General features: G+C 40.8%; 1 protein-coding gene across 9 annotated transcripts in view; it reads left to right on the top strand.

Moving 5' to 3' along the window:
- The window catches only part of LOC122565310 (protein unc-13 homolog A), a 431,554-nt gene that overhangs the window by 234,759 nt on the left and 173,625 nt on the right, over positions 1–23,170 (top strand). For all 9 annotated transcript variants that reach the window (XM_087976053.1, XM_087976052.1, XM_087976055.1 and 6 more), the window contains 3 exons: positions 2,141–2,212; positions 3,367–3,586; positions 14,871–15,098. In XM_087976053.1, coding sequence (XP_087832179.1) covers positions 2,141–2,212; positions 3,367–3,586; positions 14,871–15,098 — 520 coding nt within the window. The remainder of the gene's footprint in view (positions 1–2,140; positions 2,213–3,366; positions 3,587–14,870; positions 15,099–23,170) is intronic.

Raw genomic sequence — 23,170 nt, 5'->3', positions numbered from 1 at the left:
TGTGTCATGATGTTGCAGTGCCTAGATATATATGTTATATAGAGTAAGTTTCCTAACATTTAATAAATGGCACATACTATTTTAATTAATTCTGGAAAACATTTTAACATCATTCTAATAATTAAATATCAATAATATTTTAGATTAGATTAGATTATCTACAGTGTGGAAACAGGCCGTTTGGCCCAACAAGTCCACACTGACTCTCCGAAGATGAACATAAACTGTGGGCTTCAATAGAAGTTTTCTAAATAGAGATGGGCATCAAACAAGATATCATTGAGCAATTAATCTTAAATTCTAACAGCAGAAAAACATTAAATGGAATATATATTTATAGTCCAGCAATAATAATTTACAATTAATTTGTATAAATATTACTTTTCTCCCATAAGAGAGATGATCGAAACATATTTTTGTTTTTCCTGTTCAATATTTGCCAAATTAAAGCAAAAGCATGCAAAATGTAAAAATTTAAACCATTAGTTGAAAATGACACACAGACCAGATTTGTAGCAAACACGACAAACTTATTTCTATCTTGCCAGCAGTGTCCACGATGACTGACTTTGTGATTTGTGTTCACTGTCAAGCCTTAGATGTTTTTAAATCCATGTATTAATGTTCTGTCATTTATTTCATCATGGCATTCACTATGTGCAGGCTATGGTAAGTGCTTTATATGTGGAGTAATCTAGGTGTGATGAAGATCAATTACTGATGAATACACCATGAACCAAATAACACTGAATGAAACAAGAGTGGTATGAAGCCCACAGGCAATCTTAATTTGTTAGTTTCTTAGCTTATCATAAGAATTCAAATTTGCAGCTACTGGATACCTTAAACTTTTAAGTTAATAAAGAAATTATTTGATTGCTAAATTTCAGAAGCACAATTTTTGATAGCAATCTTTTATCCAAATCCTATTGTAACAAAATGCTCAAAGTTACATGTTTTACAGCTGAACAAGGAAAGATTTTCATAAGGTTATCCAAGGATTTAATGGACTTTTAATGATCTTTTTCATTGTTAACAATTTTATTTGTTGAGTTGTTAGTTACAAAAAAGTGACATGTTTGGCATTGCCTATAGGGACTAGTACCACATGAGGTCTGTCTTGTTTGTGTTATTTTGGTTCAGGATTCATGCACTCCTATTTTGAATCAGATCTTTTCTTCCCATGGTTTTACTGTGTGGAGAAATGTTGGAACTAATTTGAGCAGGGACAGTATCATAGCTTCATCAATGACCATACCATTTGAGAAGCCATTGCCAGCTAAGCACCTTTGCATTTAAATCTTACTTGAATGTGCATTGCATACTGGTAAGAACAACAATCTTAATTAACCCCCAAATTAATATTCATTCTGGTAGACCAAACACTTTCTCCTGGGTTTGCCTAATATCAAATCCTTACTTCATCCAGTGTTTCATCAACAATATTATTTGGCCTTTCTAGACAAATTCTTTCTAAAGCTGTAATTCTGGAAAATGCTTGCACACTAATTGAAATATTACCAAATTTCAAGCCCAAAGCTTTACAGAATCTGAAGGATTGAATCATATTGTGACAGAAGTAACAAACTAAAGCAATGCTGGTAACTTTCTAATTAGTAAAAAAAATTTTCTCACATGAAGCATTCTTGATGGAACACGAGCTATTTAAGATTTGTCTTCTTTTGATAACTTTACCTCTGATTTATCTTTTTACTAATTAATAAGAAATTTATCCTCATGTTGAATACATCATGCACAAAATTCTGATTGCATCAAACCTTTTCCTTTAGTATTTATCCATTATATCTTATTGATAGCCATTGTACAACAGGATACTTTGTCTAATTTTTTTTTGAAAATCAGCTGAAAGCAATTTATTTTTGCATATTAAATGTGAATGTGTAGTGCTTGTATAGAATTATTTGTGAACCAAAATTCTTAAATAGCTTAAAGTTTTCGTTTTTGCTGGCTATAGGGTTCTATTATGGTTGTTGAATAAGTAATGTTACTTCCTTCTTGAGGACAGGTCTCCCCACAACATTTTGCTGCACAATATCACCTAACTTAAAAAAACACTGGTGGAAAAAAAATGATTGCTGTGTCTTCTAATGTGTAGGTAATTTATATCTTTCTTTTATAGTCTTTGGTGCAGTCAAGAAAAGCTGGCATCACTTCTGCACTAGCAACTCGCACTCTTAATGATGAAGAATTGGTAAGATGAATTTCTGTATGATTTTCTAAGCATTAATTCTGTTAAAATATTTAGTTTTTGAATCATCTGTTGAAGTTCCTCAATGTAGAAATAGTCAGTTTATTTTTCTGATGGAAAGGAAAGATCCACTTCCAACAAGAAAGAAGTAAGAATATGATTAAACCCAAATGTATATTGCAGAACTATTAACCCTAAAACAGTTTGTTTTAATTTGAGTGGCAGATTAAAATACATTATTATATCCTCATGACTTTGTTATCACTATACTTGACTGTTTCAGTTTCAAACTTTCTTCGCCCATGTCCAGCCAAAGGATTGCTGCCTATATTGTAATTTAACAAGTCTTGTTCACTCAGCTCCACTCTGCTCATTGATCTATATTGGCACTTAGTCCAGCAAGGCCAATTTGAAAATTTATCTGTTGTTTTTGTGTTCCTCCATTGGTTGAGTCTTTTTACTTCTGTAAATTATTCCTGCCTTACAATGCTTTAAGATCTCTGCAGTCTTTTAATCTTTATTTATCCTCAATTTTAATTGCCATAAAATTGGCTACTCTTCAGCTGCCTCTGCTTTAAACTTTAGAATTCCATCTGTGTCTTTGCTTTTCTTCTTTTAAAGTAAACCATAACTGATGCTTTAGCTCTGAATTTGGTCCTGAGAGCAAGGAATCCTTTCCTTTTTGTAAGAAGGAACTTTTGGTAGTGGTTATTTATTACACCATTTTATGCTTTCATTATGTGTATACTACTGAGTTGAACTGCTTTTGATGATTGTTAACAGGTTTTCAAATTTCATTAACAATCTCAAGAAATATATTGATTCTATACAATGGCAGTGATCTCCGATCCCATAATATAAATGTATTCAGCTTTATGTCACTGAAGTGTTAGTGCCTGACTGTTGTGAGATTAAATTTGTGCTTCATTTAAAGTTATTAGGAATTTAGTAGGATCAGATCACTTACTGCAGTAACTTAAAATCGGTTTCAATCTGATGTAAAGGACTAGCTGCAGTACAATCAGGAGAACAATTGGCAGACATTTTTTTCTTAGATAACTACCTTTTTCTTTAATTTATGAAATAGAGAAAAGGTGTTTAATCCAATTCCTCATACGGAAAAAACATGTGGCTAATGAAAGATTTCTGTCTGTTAGAAAAACCATGTTTACAAGAAGACCTTGCAAGCCTTAATCTACCCTATTTCGTGTACAACACCACACAATTTTGAAGTGTGGACAGCAACTACTCCCACATATTGCTATGAATGCGAAGGCTTGTTGTGGGGAATTGCCCGCCAGGGAATGCGTTGCACTGAATGTGGGGTCAAATGTCATGAAAAGTGCCAAGATCTTCTCAATGCAGATTGCTTGCAGCGTAAGTCATATATATGAGTTTACTTTTTGGTTTTGGAGCTTTCTAAATGTGTTGTTAAATGATTGAGGAAATTACTTAGTCTGAGACTTTGTGTCTTGTTTCAAGAAACTTTATTTTTCGTGAATTCATGGAGAGGCTGCCACAGTCTTCACTGTCTCACAGCACTCTACCAAGCTGAATAGTTGGCCTATGGTTATACAACAATACAAACAACTTTGAGTGCAGAATGTAATCTAAGTAAAACAAGCAATGTTGAATAAGTAATTCAAGATAAAAATAAGCACAGTGCAGCTACTCCCTTTGTTCCTGCTGTTGCTCAAGGACAGCGAAACTAACGAGCTTAGGATACACTCCCTATATTTCATCATACTATAATTACATAACCTCAGCTTTATCTCTAACAGTACCTTTCCACTAAGGCTGTGAGAATGGGAGCCAGGTCACCTGTTACCTTGGTTAAGATTCCCATCATGCAGCAGTATACCAAGTGTTTACTACTTCCACAATTCCCTCCTTGTTGATCTTCCAGATCAACACTTAAGTTTAGGTTACCAGCGCATCCAAAAAAGGGGACACTATTGTTCGGAAAAGGGCGCATATTCATACACACTTCCTCATCATGGGGGTTGTCATGGGGTATGGTCTGGCAAATGATGGCTGGTTTTGGAGCAGAAAATGTGGCAGGAACAAACTGTGCATAACAACAGACCGAGGTTCTCCATATGATACAAAGTATCAGGGGTATGATGGCAAAGGTGATGAGCCCAATGACTAAGGAGGATTCCCACTTAGCCAGCCAGGCGAGGTCTAAAGATCACCCGAATTCAAAAGGGGGGCTTAATTTCTTGACTTCCATGTGAATGTGAGTCACCAAATTGGAGGCATTTTTAGAATTGTCTGGTATGTAGGTACAGCATTCCCGCCCAACAGCAGCACAAGTGCCACCCTGCTTGGATAATAGAAAATTCAAGGCCAAGAGGTTCTGAAGGGACACTGTTCTAACTGCGATGAGCTCAGCATTGATCTCAGTCAGGGTCTCAGCGGTATCATTGGTGACAATTTCCAATACTGTTTTTAATTTGCTCAATTCTTGGGAATGCAGATAGATTCCAATAGAATGAGAAGATATCCCAACCCAGGTGAGGAATCCAGTGAGGGATCCCTTGGGCTTCAGGGTTGAAGGTAACCCATCCAGATCTACTACATATCCCATATAACACGAGCCTCTACAATCTGAGGGAAGCCAAGGATGGGCCTTAAGACCTCAAATAAATTAACCATTGTAAGAGGTTAATTTGGAATCTCTGCCCCTTCACAACTTGGGACCCAGATCTTTCCACAGGGAGCCTGATGTCTTAATAAGGAGACGAGACCAATTAAATGAAAAGTGACCCTAGCTTGTCAAATTTTGGCTAGGTTCAATCCAGGGGATAATAAAAAAATATTGACTAGATCCCAAATAGGTGTCAGTAGAGACGTTCCCGTTTCGTGAAGCAAATGGTATCTCTAACGGTGTTTTTAAGAACTACAAGGGAAAGGAGGATACAGGATCTCTTATAGTCGGGTTGGTACCAATCTCGGATTTGGACCTGATTATACCCTACTGATTTCCACTCCTGCACGTCCTCCAGGTTATCGAGCTCAGCTGAAGAGTTTTGGCATATTAGCCATTCGGCAACTTCAGACCAACTAAAGGATACGGGCCACAAAGCGATACCCCCGTGAATTGGTCAGCATATGGGCACATACCCAACATGTCGTATGGGCGCTTTGATAGGCCAAATACAAAAAAAGTATTATGGTGTATTGATCATCTTAGTCACTTTATTCCCGTGACAGAGGGGAAGCTGTTTCTCTGAGCCATACTCTGAGCAGCACCCGAGGATTCTCTAAAAGCCAAATCTGAGAGTCCAGGCACAAGCGCAAAGGGTTCTGCCCAGGGGTGCTACACATGGGAAAATACACTGCCTCCCTGACCCTTGTATTGACAAACCCGGTGTGTCATACAAGAATTGTCGGCAATCTCGATATGGGATTGGGAGAAATTCAAATCGCACCTCTGTCTGTCACATGCCTGCGTCCTGCCTCCTCCTTTTAGTTTCTATATCTTCCCCTTCAGCGGATTCTTTGCGGGTTGTGATCTTTCCTCATATCCCTGAGAACTGCTACAAGGGAATCCTGGAGAATCGGCTAGACAGCAGAGGCTTAACTTGCATGAGCCAACATTGTGAAGTATCTGATACTCTTTTTGACCTGTCACTGCAGTGGTGGATAGATAGTTAACTCTCCTCAGACCCTGACCCATTCCTTGCATAGTCCGACTGAAAACATCATTAGAGTGTGATGCACATTGTATTATATTATCATTAAATAACTGACGGGTACTTTTGGCATAATCTCTAATTTCATTCATTTACAGGCTGAGGAGACCCAGGAAGTGCATCCGCAGAGTTCTCATCATTCACTTTAGTAGTTTCCAAGTTGGTGGGGTTATGTACTTTACAGTTGATCGTATGCCCACTTCTTTCATCCTTCCAATTTATCAGGAGTTTGGGGTTGTCAGTAACACTTGATACGGTCCCTTCCACCTAGTGGGGGAGAGAGAGAGAGAGAGAGAGAGAGAGAGAGACAGACAGAGAGTGCCTTTGTTAAGAGACATAACATACACTAAATCGCCAAGTCTAAAAGGGTATGTGTTTGATCCACAGGGTTTTGGCATGGCCTGTATTACCTTTGAATTATTGGTCCAGGCTGCTTCAGTCAGGGCTTGGGTGTACTGTAGTGCTTTCTCATCTACCCCAACAAGGCTATTTCCGATGTGGACAGAAGGGGATGGGTGCTGGCAGTCATGGATCTTCCCATAAGAGTTTCAAACGTGGTTAGTCCAGTGGTTCTATTAACCACGTTTCGGAGGGTGTACAAGATAATAGGCCTTCAGGCCACTTTAGTCCAGTTTCCTTGCAAGTCTTTGCAAGGGTATTTTTTAGCATCCTGTTAGTTCGTTCCACTATTCCCAAGGACTGGGATTGATTGGTGAAACGAACCATCACACAAATCCCAATACTGCACACAGTGCTGTTACTATTTTCCCAGTAAAGTGGGTACCCCATCACTATTCATTTGTCCTGGTATTTCAAATCGGGAGAATTATATCTGTCAAAAAACATTTTACTACTGTTCGGGCATCATCCCTTCTGGTGGAAATGCCCCAATCCATCTAGAGAACATATCTACTATGACCAGTATGTATTTAAACCCTCCTGAGGGAGTCATATGGACAAAATCAATCTGCAAGTTCTTCCAAAATGGCCCTTCAGGAATAGGTAGATGATCAAAATGTGCAGGTGTTCTTCCTCTATTATAATGCTGGCAAATAACGCTATGTGTTTTAAGATAGTGGATATGCCGGGAGCAAACCATTGTTGGGCAGTTTGATGTAGCATCCCTCCTTTTCCTACTTCCCCTGCCCATGCACTAGCCAGGTAAGGGCGTGGAGGAGACTATGCGGACAGACCACCCTACCATCAGGATGCCGCCAAAGACCAGAAGCGCAAAGGGAGCATCCAGCATGAGCCCAGAAATTGCACTTCACCTCTGCAGTTGCATCCTGCACCTGGAGAGCTGCTGTGAGGTCAATGGTGGAGGGGACGTATCTTAACGAAGGAGGGGACCATGAACGTGCGCGTCATGGGCGGCAGCATCTGCGTTGCCGCAGGGCACAGTGTCCTTAGAGGTAGTATGAGTTTCACATTTGACAACCGCAACACATGCAGGGTAAAGCACTGCCCACAATAGGTTGTTGATAAGAGTTGCGTGTTGAATAGGTTTACTGGATGAGATAATAAACCCATGATTTTTCCAGAGTGTATTGGTCATGGACCATCTCTAAAGCAAACAGGACAGACAGTAACACTGTGCAGCTGAGCAGGAAGCACCAACCCCGCCATGATTTTTATGGAGTGCCTACAGGGAAGAGGGGATGGACGTTAAGAGCAGTGGGGGCATATAGTCATAGGGATGGGTGGCTGATATCGGAGAAAAATTACCGGCTAATGGGCAGATGGGAGCCATAAGCAACTGGCGTTGTCAGAGAATACAGTAATCTGAAAGATGCCGCAATGGGTCTCCCTTACAGATTCACTGCAGGACAGGGATTAGATCATAGGACCAATTTCCTCAGGCCATTGCGGGGATTTAACAGAGTCAGTGACATGGGGCACTGAGGTGGGACCCATCGCGAACAAAGGTGAATTGTACAGTATCAAGCTGGATGAAAGCACCTAGGCCGATAGGACTGAAATTAAATCACCCATTCAACTGCAGTGAACCTGACTGACCTAAACAAAGGGCCGCAAGGCTTGCATTTGAGTCAGGGATCAGACGGTGGATAAAAAAGAGCCATGCAATGAGTGGCTTCTGGAGAGCGGGGATTCTGAGTAGATGGTGGAGAAAGCTTAAGCAGGGATCGGTACTTCCTTCTAGGCCCATTATTAGGGGAGCAAGAAAGGTTCAACAGGGTTGTTCTGCAGTTGCCAGCAGTACAATACAGCCTGTGTTGCACGGTCAGAGCACTGCATCAGCAAATTCAGGGAGCTCTAAGAACAGGCCCTGATCAGAACAGTGGATTGAAGCATCACATTTACACAGGGCTTGACAACCCAAGAGGCAATGACAAATGACTCCTTGATTTCCACCATGGGAATTCCAGCTATACCAACAGTGGAGACAGTTTCAGTGCCTATCTGAGTTCCAAGGAGGGGGTACAGTCAAATAATTGCACCAGAGTTGACTAAAACTTTAGCACATCTTCCCTGAGCATCAATTTCCGTCATTGGGTCTTCAAGCAGGGAGGAAGATAGTGGGATCAGGGCAGCCTTGACAGTTAACCCCTCGTGGCACCCCTTTTGTGTAGTCTGGAAGGGGTCCATGAGTGTAAAAGTTGGGGCAGGCACGGAGGGCTGAATTCTTGCAGTTACAAGGGAAGCAGCCAACTGCACTCGACAATAGCCCAGTGATCCTTCTGACCATACCGACAGCAATGTCATTGTCCTTGGACCAAACCGGCCCTTGCCCCCCCCCCCATCTAACCGAGGTGGGTAATATCTTCGGGGCCTTTTGTTATAAGTTGGTGATATTGAACAAACTGGCCCTTGGGACCCTCAGACCGCTTACTGTTTAGACCATGTTGGTCCATATTAGTGAGGGAGGTAACTACATTCCCCCCTCCCACCCCCAGTTCTGCTCTTGCCAGGTGAAATTGGTTAGCTTGAAAGCCTGAGCTATCTGGAGCTCAACACAATTTAACAGAGTCTGTACCACCAAAGGATAGTTTCCTTCCAGAGGTACTCCAGTGGATGATTCATATGTGTACTTAAAACAGGCGATGAAATCAACAAGGGATTACCCTTTCTTCTGACGGCAAAGAGTGATCTCCCCAAAGTCGCTATGCTGCCTGGCCCCATTTGAGATGGCCTACAGAGCTCGGTTTTGGAACCACTCTTCCGGGGGATATTTCCCTGACCCTGCTGCTCCTCTGTGGGTTCCACAATCCAATCCCCATTTTCCTTGGCTGGGACTGAAAAGAAATCCTTAACAGCCACCCAGGAGTGTCATATGCAACTTTTGAGTACGAGAAGAATATCCTGAAGTAAGGGGTTATAAGTTTGGCAGGTTTGGACCAGCCAGTTATGAAAAGGGATTGGCTTCTTCAATGGGTTAGGTGCCTCATTGATCATGCTTCTAACTTCAGTGGGGGACCAAGGCTTCAGGACAGCTATATCGTTGACCATCAGTCAAGGCAGTTGGGTGACAGGAGGGATGGAAAGGATGGAGCTAGAGGTTCATTTGCATCAGAGGTGGCAGAGAGCATCCCAGATGCTATATTCAGATGATGCATTTTAGTCTGACAGCGAGTCTGCATCATAGTGGGTTGAGTAGAATCAGGAGGGGCTGTAGGCATGTCAGTAGTGAGGCCTAAATCCTGGTAGTATGGAGTTTGAAGAGGCTAGGGCAGCTGTTCTCGCACAGCTGCTGCAAGGAGGATGGTCTCCATGATTGTACCCTCCTGAGATTCAAGTTGGGGATATAGCCCCATTGAGGCACTTGAAGGTTCCTCTTTGCTGCGTATCAGCATCTTTCATAGGTTTCGATTTGTGAGGCAAATGACGCTTAGCAACCTCGAACCATTTGACGAAACAATGCATCATGTAGCATTTGTCCCAAGTGGAATTGCCACTGCTCCGAGTAATTTCTTGCCATTCCTTAATTTTACTTAAGTCAAAAGAGCCTCATAGGGTGAACAGCCCTAGGACCAACCGTAAAGATCATTCCAAAAAGGAATGACTCTTTCTTAACGGAGTATGGTATCTGCTGGTGATCCCGGTGGAACGGTGGGCTCTCCTATCTGTTGCCACGATCTTATCATGTCTAAATGTCTTTGTTTTGTTTGCTTTTTTCCATCTTTGGGCTGTCTTCTGGGTGCCTCATATCCATGTTTGTGGAGCAGCACTGACTGCTGCCTTGATTTCCCATTTCTGTGATCAACAAAGAGATGTCACCCGCCAAGAAAGGAAAAGAGAAAAAAAAACTTACCTCACCCACAGGTGGGTGACATCTCTTTGTAGATTACGGAAATGGGAAATCGAGCCAGCAGACACCAGTGAGCACTTTTCCATTCACAGTCTTGTGCCTACTTCAATTGGGTAGCTAGCACTTCTTAGTCTCTCTCACTGCCCTGGTAAGTTTAGTCTTCTCTGCAATCTTGCTTCAACCTTTCAGTAGTCTTGGCTTAGCTGGAGTCACCAGCTGGACACAAGACAGTCTCCACATTTTCTCTCCACTTCCCTGCCTCAACCCATGAGGGGAACACTAGACCCAGTCCCCCTTTCAGCTAGGACTGCACTGTGGACTATTTCCACTATTTCCTCCTTTACTATTTTTTGGATCCTTAATTGATTGGGATCTTCCTGACTATCCTGGATTCTGTTGAGGAAATTACTTTGTCTAAGGCTTCGAGTCTTGTTTCAAGAAGCTTTATTTTTTACGAATTCACGGAGAGGCTGCCACAGTCTTCACTTTCTTACAGCACTCTCCTGAGCTGAACAGTCAGCCTATACTCACTCAAGGATATTAACAACTTTGCTTGTTTTGCTTGGATTACATTCTGCAATCAAGTAATGTTGAATACCATAATTCAAGGTAAAGATAAGCACAGTGCAGCTATTCCCTTTGTTACTGATGATGTTCAAGAACAGGTAAACTAACGAGCTTAAGATACACTCCCTATATTTCATCAAACTATAATTACACAACCTCAGAATTTATCTCCAGCAGTATTTTTCCACTACAGCTGTGAGCCTGAGAGCCAGGTCACCTGTTACCTTGGTCAAGTAACCCATCGTGCAGCAGTATGCCAAGTTCTTACTACTTTCACAATGATTAATGTTCAATAGATATTCAATCTGACTATTTTAATTATTTCATCAACAGTACCATCTTTACAAGTATGTTCTTACTCCAAATACTTTGAGTTTTCACCTCTTTAAGGAGTACCCAGATCTTCCTCGGCAAGATGATTAAACAGAAAAATATCCAAATTCAACGCAATGCAATGATGAGCAGAATGCAGCATTTCCTTAGGTTGGATGACAGTTTTTTCCTCTAGAAGTGAAACATACAGCACTGTTGGGCAATCTACTAAAAAACACAGAACTTCATGGCAAAGTTCAAATAGAGTCATAGAGATGTACAGCATGGAAACAGACCCTTTGATTCAACCCATCCATGCCGACCAGATATCCTAACCCAATCTAGTCCCACCTGCCAGCACTCAGCCCATATCCCTCCTAACTCTTCCTATTCATATACCCATCCAAATACCTCTTAAATGTTGCAATTGTACCAGCCTCCACCACATCCTCTGGCAGCTCATTCCATATACATACCACCCTCTACCGTGAAAAAGTTGCCTCTTAGGTCTCTTTTATATCTTTCCCTCCTCACCCTAAACCTATGCCCTCTAGTTCTGGACTCCCCAACCCCAGGGAAAAGACTTTCTCTATTTATCTTTTCCATGCCCCTCATAATTTTGTAAACCTCTATAAGGTCACCCCTCAGCCTCCGACGCTCCAGGGAAAACAGCCCCAGCCTGTTCAGCCTCTCCTCCAACCCTGGCAACATCCTTGTAAATCTTTTCTGAACCCCTTCAAGTTTCACAACATCTTTCCGATAGGAAGGAGACCAGAATTGCACGCATTATTCCAACAGTGGCCTAACCAATGTCCTGTACAGCCGCAACATGACCTCCCAACTCCTGTACTCAATACTCTGACCAATAAAGGAAAGCATACCAAACACCTCCTTCACTATCCTATTTACCTGCGACTCCACTTTCAAGGAGCTATGAACCTGCATCACTCCCTAGGACCTTACCATTAAGTGTATAAGTCGTGCCAATATTTGCTTTACAAAATGCAGCACCTCGCATTTATCTGAATTAAACTCCATCTGCCACTTCTCAGCCCATTGGCCCATCTGGTCCAGATCCTGTTGTAATCTGAGGTAACCTTCTTCGCTGTCCACTACACCTCCAATTTTGGTGTCATCTGCAAACTTACTAACTGTACCTCTTATGCTCACATCCAAATCATTTAGAGGGCCTCGCACCAATCCTTGTGGCACTCCACTGGTCACAGGCCTCCAGTCTGAAAAACAACCCTCCACCACCACCTTTGAGCCACTTCAGTATCCAAATGGCTAATTTTCCCTGTATTCCATGAGATCTAACCTTGCTAATCAGTCTCCCATGGGAAACTTGTCAAACGCCCTACTGACGTCCGTATAGATCACATCTACTGCTCTGCCCTCATCAATCTTCTTTGTTACTTCTTAAAAAAACTCAATCAAGTTTGTGAGACATGATTTCCCACGTACAAAGCCATGTTGACTATCCCGAATCAGTCCTTGCCTTTCCAAATACATGTACATCCTGTCCCTCAGGATTCCCTCAACAACTTGCCCACCACCGAGGTCAGACTCACTGATCTATAGTTCCCTGGCTTGTCTTTACCGCCCTCCTTAAACAGTGGCACCATGTTTGCCAACCTCCAGTCTTTCGACACCTCACCTGTGACTATCGATGATACAAATATCTCTGCAAGAGGCCCAGCAATCACTTCTCAATCTTCCCTCAAAGTGCTCGGGTACACCTGATCAGGTCCTGGGGATTTATCCACCTTTAACCGTTTCAAGTTAAACCATCCAGCACTTCCTCCTCTGTAATCTGGACATTTTGCACGATGTCACCATCTATTTCCCAACAGTCTATATCTTCCATATCCTTTTCCACAGTAAATACTGATGCAAAATATTCATTTAGTATCTCCCCCATTTTCTGTGGCTCCACACAAAGACCACCTTGCTGATCCTTGAGGGGCCCTATTCTCTCCCCAGTTACCCTTTTGTCCTTTAATATATTTGTTAAAACCCTTTGGATTCTCCTTAATTCTGTTTGCCAAAGCTATCTCATGTCCCCGTTTTGCCCTCCTGATTTCCCTCTTAAGTATACTCCTACTTCCTTTATACTCTAAGGATTCACTCAATCTATCCTGTCTATACCTGACATATGCTTCCTTTTTTTTCTTAACCAAACCCTCAATTTCTTTAGTCATCCAGCATTCCCTATACCTTCCCTTTCACCCTGACAGGAATGTACTTTCTCTGGATTCTTGTTATCTCATTTCTGAAGGCTTCCCATTTTCCAGCCTCCCTTTACCTGCAAACATCTGCCTCAAATCAGCTTTCGAAAATTCTTGCCTAATACCGTCAAGATTGGCCTTACTCCAATTTAGAAATTCAACTTTTAGATCTGGTCTATCCTTTTCGATCACTATTTTAAAACAAATAGAATTATGGTCGCTGGCCCCAAAGTGCTCCCCCACTGACACTTCAGTCACCTGCCCTGCCTTATTTCCCAAGAGTAGGTCAAGTTTTGCACCTTCTCTAGCAGGTACATCCACATACTGAATCAGAAAATTGTCTTGTACACACTTACGAAATTCCTCTCCATCTAAATGATTAACTGCTGGACACAAACTACACTGCCATTGGATGAGAAAAATAAACTGTTCATTTAATTCTTCTGATGTGCTACTGTAACTGTTTTGTTTAAGGTTGAATAACTGTCGTCTGCAAGAACTTTGAAGTTTCTTTAACATGTTTAAAACTGGCACTCGAATGAACAATGTAGGTCAATTGGTGTTCAGGGTAACAAATCTATTTTGCAAACCTTCTAAACAGCTAAAAGTGTTATGGACCAGACCAGATCCCCTCAAAATACTTTAAGAAGGTAGTCTAGACCCTAACGTTTTCTTATCTTGAAGGTAGATATGAAGTGCATGTTCCAGACCTGATGCGACTGGTCAAACTACTCAACATTAAGCAAAACACGATTTATTTAAAGACTATAGTTAAAATACAAACAAAAGGAAGAGGAATTTAGAATAACTTAACTACTGAGAAACTTAACCAAATATTAGGTCCAGTACCTATTTCCGATTAACTGTTCCAATATGGTAACACCCCATGAACACATCCCTTGGCAAAAAAGTAAATTCAGACACAGATTCTTAAATGCAGTCCTCCAATCCAGAAGGGAATAACCTCAAGAAAGATTTCAGAGAGAATAGAAGCTAGGAATCATTCACTGAAGCTTCCAACTCTTTGGTGACCCCAAACAGATTCTGACTGCTAAAGCTAGAAAGCCTGGTCTGTGAAAACTGGCCACTCCCATTCCAGCTGCTTCCTTTGTTCCAACATTTAAAAAAAAGCCTAAATGCCTCCTAAGTTGTTTACTTAGGCCATTTTCAGTAGCCAATTCAGAACCTCTGCCTTTACAGCTTCCCTTCAAAAAAACCCCAGGACAAAATAAACTTTTTAAAGTGTCACATCATCACCAAAGTACCACACAGAAGATGCTAGCATTTGTTTCAATTGGATCATTGAATTCAGAGACTCTGACACTATGCTTTGGTATACCACTCTGCTATGTTAATGGCAAAAATGCCTTTTATCTTAATGTAGTATTCCTTTCATATATGTATCATAAATATATCCTCATAATTAAAGTCCCCATTCACTAAAAAGATATCCAATTCTTGTTAAACCCTAAATTTGCACAAATATTTAAAGGCATTCAAACCTATATATTTAGTAAACAACTGTTCCAATAGCTATTTAGAAGATTGTTAGGTTTCTTCCATTAACACCACTGCTAACTTAATTTCAGGTGCTGCTGAAAAGAGTTCAAAACATGGAGCAGAAGATCGAACACAAAATATTATCATGGTTCTAAAGGATCGAATGAAAATCAGAGAAAGAAATAAGCCAGAAATCTTTGAGCTCATCCAGGAGGTATTTGGACTTCCAAAATCAGTGCATGCACAGCAGATGAAGGCAATTAAGCAAAGTGTACTGGATGGAACATCAAAGTGGTCAGCAAAAATCAACATCACCGGTAGGTGCTGTCAAACTTGTTAAAGAAAACAAAATGACCATGATTTTCTTTCTATACAAATTGTAGAGGTAGATTGTGATTCTTTGTGTAATGTCCTTTTCCTTTGGAGTTGGGAATTGAGGTTTAGGTCATTTCCTAATGTTGCCTTTCTGACTCCTGAAAATCAGCCCATTCACATGGAAATTTTGTATTTCATGGTGAATCATGATGTCTGTCCCTTGAAGCAGGCCTGTGGCAGGAATGTAGGCTGGCAGATTCTAAGGTCAGTGTGATAGATGGCCTGCCTTCATTTTCTGGCACTTTGGCCCAGTTTTCTATATAATTATTGAATCCCTAACCCTCTATGATCCATCTGTGTACCCTTAATAGCCCCTCCATGTTCCTATATATCTTCCATTCATCCTCCATGTCCCCGTGTATGCACCATACCCACTTACTTCATATCCAATATATACAAAACCCGTGGAATGCTCACAAATTTTTAAAAAAGACACTCCATACAGTAGAGTCTTTCTGAAGTTATTTGATCAGATGTCCAACCATCTGCTCCTTTATTCAAACGTTGGTGGAATTCATTTGAAGAAGATTGGTATTTGTTCAGTTTTGTTTTTCAGCAGTTTAACAGAACCTTGGACTTAATAGCACCCTGTGATATTTACATTGATTTAGAGATGATCTGCTTAAATTAGATTCTCAATACTGTTGGATGAACATGTGCACGCTACTAATGGATAAAGTACTTCAGAGATGTAAATTACTTAAATTTAATGTTCCCTGATCCTTTAAAGATAGTATTTCGCTTATGCAATCACTTATGGCATTTAATACATAAATCATCATCTAAATAATGTCTCTACAATAGTTTAGTATCCAAGGTATTGCAATTCTAGTTCAATGACCTCACTGGAGTTGTCAATGCAAGAATTATTATTATCTGCTCAAAGTCCAGCAACTCCACCCTCAATTCCACAAAGCTTGTAGTTTACTAATATTTCTACATCAAAAGATAGAATAAGAATTTATTACACAACTCAAAATGTATTCATTCAATTGTACAAACAGAGGAGAGATGAGTTCTGGAGACATTACTTACACTTTAGATTAACAGAATAACAAGGAACAAATCATTTGACTTCAAGATGAAAATATTGCATGCTAGAAGAGTTTCTCTCCTGGTTCAGTGAGGATCAGTAGGTTGGAAATTTCTTGGTTTTCATATTAAATTGTGGTTGACTTACTGTAGACCAGGAATATAGTTTTGCTGATGAAAACAAATTAGTCCCTCAATTTATTGTCTGAATTGACTGTTTATGCACAAATTCCAAAAGATCCTCTGGACTCATTGGGTCAATCTTAGCAGATTGTCCATATTCCAAGCTGCCTTTTTAAAATAGTAAATATTCCATAACCTTCACATTTTCATGGGCATATAATGAAAGAGTTGCACCTCCCATTATCTGTGACCTGCTTGACATCCTTAAAGTAAAACAAAACTAACATTCAAGTATTTATGAAAAAGGACTATCACTGTTCACTTGCCAACCAGTTGGCATTGTTGTCTCATATAGTATAAGTATTGGTGTTGCCCTTGAACTTGTATCTTTGCAAAATGTCCTGACGAATGCAAGGTGAAAAGCTTCGACAAAATGTAACTTTTTTTAGCAATACTGAAGTGTCAAATAATAGTTTAATAAAAAGACGTTATCAGTCAATCTACTTTTAGATGCCAGCTTGCAACAGAAGTTGACTGGGCGTAGGTTTCTTTTTCTTGTCCATCAATTTTAATTTCTCTTTGTCTTTAGTCTTCCTCCTTGTATATCAAACCATCAAGAACCATCACTTTTTAAGCTTTGCTACCAAATATCCTATATGTGATCAGAGATAACTCTGCTTTTAATTGAGTTAATGTGTAAACAGTTCATGATCAATCTTGGATCAGCTTGATAGCGTTTGTCCGATTCCTGACTATTTTCTTTCTATGTAATGGTCATCTTAGAGACATCAATTACTTTTGTCTTAATTTGTCTTCTTAAATACTTATAGCATCAGTAAGCTAATGTTTTGTGTTTGGTACACAAGAATACCCAGATCTCTCTGTGCTGCACATTTACTTGGACTCTCATCCCATTTACATAGTATTCTGCCTACTTCCTACCAAAGTGCATGACCTCCTACATTTAAACTCCATTTGACAGTTTTTTGTCTGCCACTCCCTCAACCTGTTTGTATCCACTTATCAATTCCTGATGTCTTCATTACATGACACACACCTCCCTCCTATTTTAGTACAATCAGCAAATTTGGATAGGTTACACACTTCCCTCTTCTCCAGGTCATTAATTTAGATCAAAAACAATTGAGGCATTAAGCTCGATTTTTTTGGCAACTCACTAATTGTGTCTTTTCAATCTGAAAAAGACGTATTAATCCTGTCTGACTTCTATGTATTAATCATTCATCAATCCACTCTACATATTGTTCTGCTATAGCGTGACAGTTGTGTTCCTCTGCAACCTCAAGCTATAGAAAATCGCTATACCCGTTCAGTAGAAAGTTTACGTTTTCCAAACAAAATCCGCAATTCGTCAATTGCATTATATTCAGAAAATGGTTGGGATGGCTCGATGCTGAAAATGTGTTGCTGGAAAAGCGCAACAGGTCAGGTAGCATCCAAGGAGCAGGAGAATCGACGTTTCGGGCATGAGCCCTTCTTCAGGAATTCCTGAAGAAGGGTTCATGCCTGAAACGTCGATTCTCCTGCTCCTTGGATGCTGCCTGACCTGCTGCGCTTTTCCAGCAACACATTTTCAGCTCTGATCTCCAGCATCTGCAGTCCTCATTTTCTCCTGGGATGGCTCGATGCCTACTTGAGGGCAGTTTATACCCAGTTCAGGTATCAAATTGCACTGGCTGCAGTCTTGGCAGCGGGATGGGAAATTGGGTTTTGGCACCCAACTCTCTACTGAAGACCAGGCATGCAACATTCAAGTTGGACCATCCAGACCTATACAGAAAATCCAGATGTAACCTCCACAAAGCCCGATCAGAGATACCAAGAGGCAGTACTGGACCAACGATTTCTCCTGCCACCTGTGGCCGAGGCCTAAACAACATAACGGGATACAAAATGAAGCAGAGCAAGTAGTGGATAATGACACATCCCTCCATGATGCGCTCAATGCTTTCTGTGCTCGGTTCCTACAGGTTTATTTGGAAGCACTAGCTTTCGGAGCGCTACTCCTTCATCAGGTGGTTGTGGAGTATAATCTTTTAGAATGACCACATTAGTTTCAGTTCTTTCATATGTAAATCCCAGAACATTTTTTTAAAGTTACATTCTCAAGTCAACTTTAACAACAGGTGTCATGTTGGCCCAGGTAATGAATTGAAGGTGTGAGGTGTTGTCTGTGCCCCAATGTTCAGACTGATTCTGATCTAAAAAGGGATTTACAGAATCTTACATGGATTCTTGCAGTTTTTGAGAAAAATAAAATGTAATTCTGCAAGTACAAATTCACTACACACTGTGTGTGAGTGTGCATGTGTGTGTGTGTGTTGGGGGGTATGTGTGTGTGTGTTGGGGGGTGGAGGGGTGTGGTGGAGGTATGAGGGTCTGTCCTTATTAATTCTCCAAGTGCATAGGTATTTTGTGTTAAGGCCCCTGTGGTGAGCTTTGGCTGTGCAGAAACCTGGCTTGTCCTTAACCTTTTTAACAAGGACCACTTTGGTTGTGGTGTGCAAAACCCACAACTAATGGATGGGGTTTCTCAGAAGAAACTTGTTGGCGGCTTCCCTTCTTTTCCATTCCTCGACTAAAAGAATATCTATTGACAGATCCTGCATTGGAAGTTTGTTCTATGTGGGACACTGAGATAGAAGGTGGACACAGGGGATTTGAATCAGCCATTGGACGATGTGTGATTGGTGAGGTGGTTAATGTTTGCCAGAGTAGGATGCCAGAGGGGAAGGTTCCAGTTATGACATGCATTTAATTGAGTTTCTGAACAATTGAAATCTGTTGTAATATTCATCCCAAAACTGTTTGAAAGCTTACTAAAGAATATTTTACAAAGCAAGTACTCGCTGATATTTACTTTAGATCAAATTAATCATTGAGCTACACTGCTGACCCTGAACTGTACTGTGCTGTGCTTGAGCAAACCAAAATTGCTCTTGAGTTCAAGTGATGTTGAGATTATTGAGTCATATTAGTGGCTTCAAAGTATGGTTGCTCCAGATTCTGAAGTTTTGTGAAATGAAACCTCCATATACATGACCCAACAATTCAATACATTGATAAAGATATGACTATTGTGTTTGTCCAGCTGCTACAAAAGTACTGGCAGTGTCTGTATGCATTATGTTGAGGCAGTTCTGATGTAGTAATTACAACAAAAGTGACATTTCAACTTCAAATAATTTATGGCCAGTTCCATAACCATAAAAGTCAATAGAACAATTTTATAAACACAAAATATTATTGTTTATTTCATAATTTAGGGTCTGTTGAATTCTGAAACTTTTCATGGTTACAATCTCTGCTGAGGATTGATAACATTAAAACTACCTCATGAATATATTATCTGTATAGGTCAAGCAAAGTTTAAAAGCTGTGATTTCAAAATAGATACAGTTTATAGTGTTACAGTACAAAGAAGAATCTGCGACATGTTCTTAGTCATAGAGATGTATAGCATGGAAACTGACCCTTCGTCCAACTTGTCCATACTGACCAGATATTCTAAATTAATCTAGTCCTATCTCCAGCATTTGGCCCATATCCTTGTAAACCCTACCTCTCCACTTACCCATCCAGATGCCTTTTAAATGTTGTAATTGTACCAGCCTCCACCACTTCCTCTGGCAGCTCATTCCATACAGGCACCACCATTTGTGTGAAAACGTTGTCCCTTAGGTCCCTTTCAAATCTTTCCCCTCCACTTAAACCTGTGCCCTTTAGTTTTGGACTCCCCTACCGTGGGGAAAAGATCTTGACTATTCATCCTATCCATGTCCCTCATGATTTTAGAAACTTGTTTAAGGTCACCCCTCAATCTCCGATGCTGCAGGGAAAATATCCCCAGCCTATCCAGCCTCATCCTTGAGCTCAAACCCTCCAACCCGAGCAACATTCTTGTAAATCTTTACTGAATCCTTTCAAGTTTCACAACATCTTTCCTATAGCAGGGAGACCAGAATTGGACACAGTATTTCAAAAGTGGCCTAACCAATGTCCAGTAGAGCCAGAATATGACCTCACAACTTCTATAATCAATGCACTGACCAATAAAGGGAAGCATACCAAATGTTGCCTTCATTATCCTGTCAACCAGTGTCTCCACTTTCAAGGAGCTATGAACCTGCATTCCAAGATCTCTTTATTCGGCAAAACTCTCCAGGATCTTACCATTAAGTATATAAATCTTGCCCTGATTTGACCTACAGAAATGCAGGACCTCACATTTATCTAAATTAAACTCCATCTGCCACTCCTTGGCTCATTTGCCAATCTGATCAAGATCCCGTTGTACTCTGAGGTAATCGTCTTGGCTGTCTACTACACCATCAATTTTGATGTCATCTGTAAATTTTCTGACCATACCTCCTATCATTTTCTAACCATACATCCAAATCATTTATATAAATGATAAAAAAACAGTGGGCTCAGCACAGATCCTTTCTTCAAAGTGCTAAGCAAATAAAAGGAATCAAACTTAATATAACTCTGATATAACATAACATTAAAATATTTATTGCCTACTATAAATTCAGCTTCAGAAATTTATATCATTTTCATGGTCAACACATATTTGATGTGATTTCCCCTTCCTTGAAGTCAGTTGTTTGTAAACCTAATCTATTGTATGCATCATCCATTGTATTGGCAGGATATTGTGAGAAAGTATGAAATGCAGCCAGAAATCCAGATTTTAACCAATGTGCTCAAAGACAGTGAATTGGATGCTCCATCTACAATCTGCGTTGGCTACAGTGAGTTTAGTAAAGTGTAAGCTGATGAATTTGAGGTGAGGCAGCAATAATAATATCACTTGCATGAGTTGAATTCCATCTTGGCAGATGGTGAAAGTTGATTTCACTAAAAATAATGTCAACCGTGTAACCATTACAGATTGTATGTTTAAAAAAAAACAGACAATCTGGTTCATAATGCCTTTTAAGGAAGGAAATCTCATCCTTACCTGGTCTGGTCTGCAAGTGACTTCAGACCCACAGCAATGTGTTGATTCTTAACTGCTCTATCAAATAGCAAGCCATTCAGTTGTATCAAAACTGCTGCAAAGTACAATGAAAGGGATAAAACCGAACAGACTACTCAGCGTTGTGGTTCTGTTAGCCAAGCTGGGAATTTGTGTTGCAGATGTTTCGTCCCCTGTCTAGATGACATCCTCAGTGCTTGGGAGCCTCCTGTGAAGCTCTTCTGTGATCTTTCCTCCGGTATTTGTAGTGGTTTGAATCTGCCGCTTCCAGTTGTCAGTTCCAGCTGTCCGCTGCAGTGGCCGGTATATTGGGTTCAGGTCGATGTGCTTGTTGATTGAATCAGTGAATGAGTGCCATGCCTCTAGGAATTCCCTGGCTGTTCTCTGTTTGGCTTGTCCTATAATAGTAGTGTTGTCCCAATCAAACTCATGTTGCTTGTCATCTGCGTGTGTGGCTACTAAGGATAGCTGGTCATGTCGTTTTGTGACTAGTTGGTGTTCATGGATACGGATTGTTAGCTGTCTTCCTGTTTGTCCTATGTAGTGTTTTGTGCAGTCCTTGCATGGGATTTTGTATACTACATTGGTGGGTATCGGGTCCTTTGTCCTGGTGAGTTGTTGTCTGAGAGTGGCTGTTGGTTTGTGTGCAGTTATGAGCCCTAGTGGTCGTAGTAGTCTGGCTGTCAGTTCAGAAATGTTCTTGATGTATGGTAAAGTGGCTAGTCCTTTGGGTTGTGGCATGTCCTCATTCCGTTGTCTTTCCCATAGGCATCTGTTGATGAAATTGCAGGGGTATCCGTTTTTGGCGAATACGTTGTAGAGGTGTTCTTCTTCCTCTTTTTGTATTCTGGTGTGCTGCAGTGTGTTGTGGCCCTTTTGAACAGTGTCTTGATGCAACTTCTTTTGTGTGTGTTGGGGTGGTTGCTTTTGTAGTTCAGGACTTGGTCTGTGTGTGTGGCTTTCCTGCATACCTTTGTGGTGAATTCTCCATTCAGTGTTCTCGGTACCATCACATCGAGGAGTGGGAGTTGGTTGTCCTTTTCTTCCTCTCTAGTGAATCGGATTCCTGTGAGTGTGGCTTTGATGATCCGCTGTGTGTTCTCTATTTCTGTATTTTTAATGATTATAAAGGTGTCCCAAAGGACTAGCCACTTTACCATACATAAGAACATTTCTGAACTGACAGCCAGACTACTACGACCACTAGGACTCATAACAGCCACTCTCAAACAACAACACACCAGGACAAAGGACCCGATACTCAGCATGAGCAAAACCAACGTAGTATACAAAATCCCATGCAAGGACTGCACAAAACACTACATTGGACAAACAGGAAGACAGCTAACGATCCGCATCCATGAACACCAACTAGTCACGAAACGACACGACCAGCTATCCTTAGTAGCCACACACGCAGATGACAAGCAACATGAGTTTGACTGGGACAACACTACTATTATAGAAAAGCCAAACAGAGAACAGCCAGGGAATTCCTAGAGGCATGGCATTCATCCACTGATTCAATCAACAAGCACATCGACCTGGACCCAATATACCGGCCACTGCAGCGCTCAGCTGGAACTGATAACCGGAAGCGGCAGATTCAAACCACTACAAATGCCGGAGGAAAGATCACAGAAGTGCTTCACAGGAGGCTCCCAAGGACTGAGGATGTCACCTAGACAGGGGATGAAATGTCTGCAACACAAATTCCCAGCTCGGCGAACAGAACCACAACAACGAGCACCCGAGCTACAAATCTTTGCACAAACTTTGGACTACTCAGCATCAACGTGGGCACTAGAAGTAGCAATCCCAGCCTTGTAGACACTGCAAAGTCCTCCATACCAA

Source organism: Chiloscyllium plagiosum, unplaced genomic scaffold (assembly GCF_037043375.1).
Source record: "Chiloscyllium plagiosum isolate Xiang-an unplaced genomic scaffold, Cpla_swu_hap1 HiC_scaffold_28, whole genome shotgun sequence".
NCBI lineage: Eukaryota > Metazoa > Chordata > Chondrichthyes > Orectolobiformes > Hemiscylliidae > Chiloscyllium > Chiloscyllium plagiosum.
The sequence above is the reverse complement of the archived record's forward strand: the minus strand, read 5'-3'. Positions and strand labels throughout refer to the sequence as shown.